The 9,779-nt window shown below is 39.3% G+C and overlaps 1 protein-coding gene across 1 annotated transcript in view; it reads right to left on the bottom strand.

Annotated features, from left to right (window-relative positions):
- Positions 1-441: 441 nt before the first annotated feature.
- DNAJC7 (DnaJ heat shock protein family (Hsp40) member C7) overlaps positions 442-9,779 on the bottom strand; it is an 86,906-nt gene continuing 77,568 nt past the window's right edge. Inside the window, exons 12-14 of the mRNA XM_088442472.1 lie at positions 9,447-9,599; positions 7,597-7,659; positions 442-1,601 (exon numbers count right to left, since the gene is read on the bottom strand). Of these exons, the coding sequence (XP_088298598.1) occupies positions 1,564-1,601; positions 7,597-7,659; positions 9,447-9,599 (254 nt within the window). The 3' untranslated portion in view covers positions 442-1,563. The remainder of the gene's footprint in view (positions 1,602-7,596; positions 7,660-9,446; positions 9,600-9,779) is intronic.

Genomic DNA, 9,779 nt, shown 5'->3' with positions numbered 1-9,779 from the left:
GAGCTGCTCGCTTAGTGTGTCCTCCTACTTTTGGCCTATAGCTATCGTAAGTTTTTCAACTGTATCCTAGTTTGAGAATCACTGTAACAGGCATGTATTCCTCTATTGTGCCACATTTTGATTACATTAATGTTTTGTACAATACTCTACACCTTGCTGTTCAACCTATATATAATAGGGATGTGCAGGCTCGGATTTGCACGAGGGAAAAATCCGAACCCGGCATGCAAATCCGAACTAATCCGAGCCTGCACATCCCTAATATATAAGCAGTGTTGTGGCTTTGTTTGAAAAACAAAAACAAAACAAAAAAACAACCGTAAAACGCTTCTAGGCCACTAGTTCCTAATTAATTGCTGTGCAGCATTGCATATAAATTGTATAAGTGATGAGTGCTACTTGCAAATATTTACATAAGCCAAAACCATGTAGGCAACACTGTCGCTTTATATGGTTTTATTGAAATCCTTCATATTTACAATGGTTACTTTGCACTGAAGGGAACTTTTAATGGACTAACATTACAAGTTTTTTATATGGCATCAACTGCATTGATTTCCTTGTGGGGTTTTTTTTTCCAATGAATTTCTAATTATACCTCCAGATTGTAACCCTCATCTACTACAACACTCTGTCCAATAAATGGCATCTCAATGTACAAAGAATACTGTGTGTTATGCTTTTTTGCAGCCAGTCTAGTTACAATGTTTCATTTATACAGATTACACAATAAAAAAAAAAAAAAAAACAAGATTTAAACCAGATAAAAATGTAAAGAATCCAGTTTGATCATCAATTCTCTGCCATGCCCAGCACAAAATGTTCCAACAGGGCAACAAGTCCATTACACTAAATGGGAAAGGAGTTGTGGGAAGTAGATATAGAGCAAACATGTATAGAATTGTTCAACTTAAACTGTGACACTCACAACATTTGTTTTCCAGTGATCCCATTTAGCTCTGCTCCGTTGGGAAGTTGCAATAGATAAAAACGCAGTTCTGCTATGCTGTACGGTGTGATTCCAGGCTTGATGAACTACGGAGAGATTAAGCCACAGGTGTGGGTGCGGATACCTGTCTCCAAGCATGCATGGGTCTGGAGCGTGAAAACAGACCTCTGTTATACAGAAAATTCCAAAGGATTGAGTGGATCCTTCCAGACAATAATTTCAGGGTGCAGGAACAGAATAGTGAATTCCCCTTCCATATAACATCCCACACAAGCTTTTTATGTCTCAGCAGCAACAAAAGTTATACCCAGATTTGTCAGGATCTTACATTTTATTTCAGATTTTCGTTCATGCCGCGTTCAAAATTTCCTTTACACATGAGCACACGGAGAGGTATTTAAACCGAGAGGGAGTCAAAATAATATTAATTAAAAAAAAAAAAAAAAAAGAAAAACACATTCTCTAATAAACAGAGACATAATGATGCCATGGAAAGTCTGTTTAAATAATGTCCTTATTCTGGGTAAAAACACTTGAACAGAGACGGGAGATGAGGGAGTAGGAGGGACATAGGGTGTTGGGCGAGTGGAGTTGCAGGCAGGAGTGTGGGTTTGTTACCCAAACTGGAAGAAGAAATTCCCAGGTCCGGAAGCTGAAAAACAAAAATGTAGTTAGTGCAAACTGTAAGAGAAGCATTTCTAAGTATGTGGCCGATGTTTATACTCCAACTGGCAGAGGCATTTTTGCAGCAGTCAGTAACACAGATCTTATTTTTTGTCTTAATTGCAGGTTTTCAAAGGAACATTAAACATAGCAAAGCTGCCTCCCCCCCCACCCACACCGTATACAACAATATGCAGATATCAACAATATCCTTTGGGTATCTAATATTTTGGAAGGAGGCACTCACCAATCAAATTTCATAATTATATATATGTTTTATTGTATATCCATTATGCTATATTATGCCTATGCTTAGGTCGACGTTTCGGTTCAACACTAGAACCATTCTCAAGACCAATTATACTGGCTATTTAGACACACTATGATTGTGTCAAAGTTCATCTTATGCAGCAGACAGACACACAGTCAAAGCCGCGTGTCACTGAAACCGCGTCTAAAATGCCGCATACACGGCACACATATATATTTGGGATATTCCACGTCAGTTCAACCAGGTGTGTCCACCACCCATCTCCGATTTTTACGAAAATTTTTAGTTGGGAGGATGTCAGAAAACTACTGCCAAATATCTCCACTGTTAGTTTCCGAAATATAGATTTTTCAATTAATTAAACTATTCACTAATCGTGGTTTATTTATTCAGTTTATTTGAAGTATCACAGGTGTTTAAAAGGGATCACCATGAAATTTGGACCCCAAGGTAACTTTTTCTCCCGAATCCAAACCAAATTACTGGTTTGGATTCGGGCGGAAAAGGCAGTATCCACATCAGACAGCAGGCAGTGTATACTGGAAGGAAAATGCCAGACCATTACAACAGGTTCTGAACAAGGGAGAATAATGTTATTGTTGACTTAAGTTTTTAAATTGCATGGTTTCTTGTGTAAATTATGTATGCGGTACAGCAGTAATCGAACGTCAAATTCATTATATTTTTTTTCTCCACTATAAAACCATGAGTACCATGCTGAGGAGGTGGTGTGATGGTGCTTTACTGGTGACACTGTTGGTGATTTATTAAAAATTCAAGGCACACTTAACCAGCATGGCTACCACAGCATTCTGCAGCGCCATGCCATCCCATCTGGTTTCCGCTTACTGGGACCATCATGTCTTTTTTAACAAGACAATGACCCCGAACACACCTCCAGGCTATGTAAGGGCTACTTGACCAAGAAAGAAAGGGATGGAGTGCTGCGTCAGATGACCTGGCCTCCACAATCACCCGACCTAAGCCCAATTGAGCTGGTTTGGGATGAGTTGGACCAGAGAGTGAAGGAAAAGCAGCCAACAAGTGCTCAGCACCTCTGGGAACTCCTTCAAGACTGTTGGAAAACCATTCCAGGAGACTACCTCATGCAGCTGAATGAGAGAATGCTAAGAGTGTGCAAAGCTGTCATCCAAGCAAAAGGGGGCTACTTTGAGGAATCTAAGATATAAAACATTTTGATTTGGTTAACACTTTTTTGTTTACAACATAATTCCATGTGTGTTCTTTCATAGTTTTGATGTCTTCAGTATTAATCTACTATGTTGAAAATAATTTAAATAAACAAAAACCATTGAATGAGAAGGGGTGTCCAAACTTTTGACTGTGTATTATACATATATTTATATATATATATATATATATATATACACACACACACATATACACACACACACACACACACAGATACATGCATACATTCATAAAAGTGTGCACAGTGCTTGAGAAACACTGCATGTGTACACACACACAGGGCCTGATTCAGTGATGGATGCAATGCCGTTATCATGTACGAACACCGCACTGCGCACACGCAGCAATTGCATTGCAATTACTCTCACAGGAACCACTCTCAAAGTGAGTGACAGGTAGTCAGATTTGGAGTTGGTAACGGGGGTGGTTGAAAAAAAAACAAACAGACGCATCTGATCGTTTAAACGCGGTTTTGTGGGTATGCATATATTAGCTATTACGTTCTCATACGCAGCATGAGATCTCTCTGCACGTCAGGAGAGCTGCAGTGTTTGCGGCTGGTCAGACTTGTCTTACATGCTGTATATGTCTACCAAATGTATGCCGATAGTACCAAATTTACCGCTGTTGTATGACGTTAGACGCATGTGAGAGCGCAGCGGTGGGCGTCCCTATGCTGGAACGTGCTTTGGCAATAGCATATTTGCGCAGCTACGTTCCGTGAGAAATCACAGCTGCGATTGCATTAATGTAAAACTCTGCATCAGACTCACAGTCTGTTAGTCATACATTTGTCTTTACATATACACACAGATGAATGCATACACTCATGATGTGTGTGCACGGTGCTCGAGAAAGACCGCATGTGTGCAAATCAGTGTGTGTATGTAGACCACTCCGAGATTAGGTTGCACTACAGTCCACAGAACTAAAAATAACCTAATACAGTTAAGTCTTATATATAGATATAGGTCAGAAAATATATGTACAGGCATACATATTTGCTTAAATATATTTCAAGTACACACATGACAAATGGCGGCTGTAGTAAAGGTAAATGAAAGCCTTCAGAAAAGTGCCCTCTAAGCTGATTTGGTCATTTTCATTGTCCTCAAACACAATAACAGATCTGATGTACAATTGTAGCCAATGCATAGTTCTGAGCCTCTATGTTACTGTACACGAAGGCAACAAAAATAAACTAAATCGAATTTACAAAAAAGAAAATGAAAATAATTTGCGTGCCAAATGAAATGAAACAACTTATTTTACATGACCCGGACAGTCACTCAATACTACATCTTTAGGAGACTCTTAAAAAAACAAAAAAAGAAACCAGGGTATTCGTCTTGTGGATTTGGCAAAGCAGCAGTATGAAGGAAAAGATTTGATCACTGAGAAGGAACATGCGGCTCTTCTCATGTAAAGTGAATGGATATGGTGCAGTGCATGAAGCAATGTAATCAGTCCTAACCAGCTCTGCTTGTCACCAGATGTCCCCTTGTTCTAGGCCTGCATGATGGTCCTTTCATTGACAAGGACTGCAAGAGCACAGATACAGGGAGAGCACAGCATGTGTATTGTCCATATAATGGTGTCAAGGGAAGGGAATCACTGCCTGAAGCAGCTGCACATTACATGATGTACAGTGTCAGTTTTGCTTTATTAATGTATACTGAATACCCATACACAACACGCACAATACTATCAATTCACAAAGAAACAGGAGATCCATTTAAAAATGGCTCATTCTAATTATCTCTGTCAGAGAAAGCAGTGTGAAAAAGTAAACATGTCAGAAACGTACTAATATATACACAAAATGTGTATATTGTAATCACTTAAGGCTGAGAGAGAAGACCTGCTGCCATACATGTGTATAGTGGCTACATAAATGGCATCTGAATGGTAAACTGAGCTTTCAACAGTCTCTGTAGTATACACTGTTTATCAGTACAGAATGACCATAGAACAGACCAAAACAGAGCATGGACCATTTATGCTGAGCTTATAGCTTGCAAAATCATTCATCTGCACTGTCCCTGTTATCACAATGGTAACTGTAGCTGCCTAAGGGGGACTGGTGGACAGATGTTAATGTTGAGTACACACCGGACAGATTTACCAAAGGATGCTAGGGACTTTGGACCTTAAAAACAACCCTGAGAACATCCAATTTCGAGCGTACACATTTCCTACATTGTTTACAGATCTTACAATAGAACCAATTCCAACTGGCACAAATTCTTTGCTCTTGCACTTCTCCTTTATTTATGATTGCAATCACCTTTGATGTAGATGATTGATGGAAAAAGGTTTTTGAACACAGGTGACTGCAATCATAAATGATGGGGTTCCAGGAGCAGATCATTAGGTGACGGGTGAAAGGGTTCCTGTTGGATGGTGTGTAATTTTCCAGGCTTTTTCCTGTGTAGTACAGGTAATGCGGAGATTACTTGCATTTTTTTTTTTTGTCAAAACAAATAAAATTATTTATGAATTTAGCAAGCAATACATAAATGCTGTACATGATGACTGATTAAGTAAAAGAAGAGTCAGGTGTTGAGATAAACAAAACATGCAGTGTACAAAAAAATAAATAAAGATTTTATATATATATATATTTATTTAGTGGGCAATTTTGAGTTTGTGCTTTTTGGTTTGTGTGTGGGGTGGGGGGTTGTATACAAAAAAAGAGGCAGGACAGAAGTAATGTGGGATGCTACAGGTGCCTGGTAACACAACACACAGGTGAAGCAATGTCACAGTAAAGTATTGCACTGACGTTATAAACAAAAGATATCAGAGGATTATGAATATAGGCAGAAAAAAGTTTGACCCCCATCATTGTCGAACAATAAACAGAAGACATATGATCTATTAATAGGTAACTAAAGACTGTCAGATGACACACAGAATTGTATTCATTGATATAACGTTTGTTCGTTTTAAGAGAAGCTGAGGAGAGGCGCGGATTTAAATAGAAATTCCAAAAAAAGGTGACGTTTTCACATGAACTATCTACATTATAAGTCATCCCTACAAATAGTTTGGCACATGAAGCACTGAGACTGGCCCATGATGTTTTTGCCCTTCATGGTATTCACCGAATGGTTAATAGAGCTTGAGGGGTCTTCAAAACAGTAATAAGTTACATTGAGGAACACATTTTAAGTACTTACTAAATTTTTTTCTAAGTTTTTTTTTGTAAGCTTAATCCGTTTTCGGTATACCTATAATGAGTACTACCAGTGGGTCCTAAACACTAATCTGACTCACCGAGGGCAGATGTGAAATCACCTACAGATGTGTCCGCATACATCTATCCTCCGTGCAGTACAAGTCGCATTACACAAATCGTATGCGTCGTGCAACTCTTAACACCAAGCGTCTTTTTCGTGCAACTTTTTCCCTTACAGTGCGTGTTATTGCAAAGCGATGTGAAAAGGACGCACAATAAAATGATATGCAACATGCCTATATTCTGTGTGCGACTGCGGTTTTATGTGCTTGCGATATGCTATGTTACAGATTCAGCGACTATTACACTGTAATGTAGCATTTTGCATGCAGATACACTGGCAGTAGCACACAGAAAATAAGCATGCCGCATATCATTTTAATCAGCAGAAGCTTCTTGTGCGTCCTATGTGCATCACTTTGCGAATAAGACTCATTTAAAGGAAAACAGACTCAAAGCACTACAGAGTTGCGCTACGGCATGGCGCGACTAGAAAGGCTGTTTAACGCGCAAGGAGGAGGCGGCTAGATGTATGTGGACACATCTGTATGAGCGCTATTCATTTTACATTACAGTTTTTTTTTTTTTAAACACAACGGATCACAGATTAGATGTGGTGCGGATTTCTGCGAGTTTCCAAGCCGTTTAATAATCGACTTTTGAATTAATATACAGATCAAAAACTCTGGCACACACAGTAATTCTCGCTCTGTCTTCCTGCAAGGCTGTGGTGATAGGAGACAGAAGATTATAGGGCCAATCAGAAAATTATGCTGAAGGGAAAAGCAATGAGCAAGGTATCCGCAATTTGCAGCTTTTGCTTCATGCTAATATTAAAGATTTAATATAAATCCCCCATCACCCAATCTAGTTGAACTGTAGGCCTTTGAAGTCTATGAAGCCTGCTGCCGTGGTGCATGCACTTTGGGAGCCTCTGCAATGGCCAATATACCTGTCACAGACTAGAAAATAAAATTGAATCTTGCTGGTGCTGACACCTAATACCAAGAACACCGTTCAGATAGATGCTGCAGCTGACCAATCAGGTGCAGTCAGCACTTTCTTTTATAAATCATCATTGCATTTAATATAACTGTATGATGAGACAGTAGTAACAGCAGGATAACTTGGAGCCGCTGCTATTTCTCCCGAAAGAAACAAGGAAGGAGGCATCATACTCAAACAAGAAGCTGATGCTAATACAAGTCTGAGGAGACGGTAAAGATTTTTTCTGATGAAATATCTGGTCATAAAACTCACCTTCGAAGCTGAAGCCTCCTGGACTGCTGAAGAATGCCTTAAATATATTATTGGCATCAAAATCTGGAAAGAAATTGGAAGAGTAAAATAGTATAATACAGAGGTAACTTATCAGTGAAAAAAGGATACTGCTATAGTGTAAAACACATCCTGTGTGTAACATGTGCACTGCTTACTAGTGTTACATCTTATTACATGCACCAGAGCGACTTTAGAAAGTGCGCAGTATTCACCCCTGCAAATAACGGGTGAGGGGTGCATTAAGGGGGAAATAATTATTTACCTGGCACCACCGTGTGCCCTCCAAGAATGGGCACACAGTGGTGCCAGAGAGGACCCACAGGACACCTCATAGAAGTTTGATAAGATGCTTACTACTCTGAGATACAGTATAGTGCGGCCAGTTCTCATATGGGAGTTTGGATACTTTCATACAATTCATTAAATTAGCTTTTAACCATATTATAACAAGAGAATAAAGATGTAATAAATATTAAGTTAACAGTCTGAAATCGGTGAAATAAAACAAAGGGCGAGTTAATCTAAGTTTTCACATTTAATCACTTTACAGCGAGCACTATGTCGTTTTTCTTTTTCCATTTAAGATCACAGACCAGAGGAAGATGGCATTTAATGATGGGTAATAGATTACCTAAAGGTGAGAGTACTGACTTCCACTTGGACCATATTGAATTTGAATAATTATCAGAGTGTGCACTAGGCTATGTTTTTTATGATTCAGAAGTTTACCTTCATTTAATGCACTATTCTCTTCTGTTGGTGAATGGAAATATTTCACATTATTATTATTATAGCATTGGAGGACCCATCAATACAATATACACTTCATTTACACCTGAGTCCAACTGCAATGAAGTTCTTCCCTATTTGGACTAATTTTTGGAGGAAGACTGAGCAGTGTTCACGTATATGCGCTACAGCGCATTTTTTACTCAAAAATGGTGGCAGGACACTCCGCGTCCTGCAGGATGCGCAATGGACATTCAAATAGCACGGTACAGTGGCAAAGCCGGACGGTTGATCACGGTGTGGCAGTTATTATCCCCTCCACCTGCTCTCTAGTTGTGCGGCCGCATACTTCACATATGTGCCCGTTGGCAGATTCATATCACTTTATTTTCCCATTATGGCTCCTGTACAAGTGGCAGAAGTACTCCAGAGACCGGGGTGAGGTTAATCTTCTCTGTGGCAGGCAAAATGCTCTGGCTTAGGTACCCCGAATGTCATTTAAGAGGCATGTGGAGGGTCTGATGGCATGGGGAGGTCTTATTACAATTAAGGTGTATGTGTGAAGTCTGATATACATGTGGGTTGGTCTGACAACATGAAGGAGGGAAGATTGGCACTTAAGAGGCATGGGGCGGTCTGATAGACACTTATGGGGCATGTGGGGGGTCTGATGGACACTTCAGGGGATTTAATACAAACCATACATTACAATGGGACACCGAAACATCGAGAATGCAAAAAACATTTTAAATAAGGAGTCCCTGGGACCCATACAATTATAAACTGAGTACAAACACTGCTGGGATTTCATAGATCTCCTGAGATTAACTAATAATTTAACTGGACATTTAACCAACTCTAATAAGGGTGTTATTGCATTTAGGCTATTTGTATCAGTTGGCACAAGCCTCTAGTTCCCCTTTTATAATTATATCTCAGAGTAATTTAACTTAAAAAAAAAAACCTGACTAGATTAGGTTAAAGTAAAAAAACAATATAAACGTGTTCAGTAAATGTGAACTTGAGATATATATATATATATATATATATATATATATATATATATATATATATAACCCTAAAAGCTGGCTGACACTGACCTCCCATGTTCATTCCATCCTCCTCTAAGTCCTGCCCGCTATCGTAGCGAGCCTTCTTTTTTGGATCGGACAAGATTGTAAAGGCCTCGCCCACCTCTTTGAATTTCTTTTCCTCCTCTTTCTGAACTTCTGTTGTAGCAGCACTGTGTCTGTCTGAAAGGGAATAAACACAGTGCCAGAGTAAGTGAAAGTGTCCACTGGCAGGACCAGTGTCGGGAAGGTATATTAATACATCTTCTAGCAGGTAAATAAAACAGGGTGCAACCAACGTTAGCTTTCCAAAAGACAGGAGGAAAAAGCATGGAATCTAAAAGTCACAGATGCTTTTCCAAT

Source organism: Taudactylus pleione, unplaced genomic scaffold (assembly GCF_031769625.1).
Source record: "Taudactylus pleione unplaced genomic scaffold, aTauple2 ptg000018l, whole genome shotgun sequence".
Lineage (NCBI taxonomy): Eukaryota > Metazoa > Chordata > Amphibia > Anura > Myobatrachidae > Taudactylus > Taudactylus pleione.
Note: the sequence above shows the minus strand (reverse complement) of the source record. Positions and strands in the feature narration are given on the sequence as shown.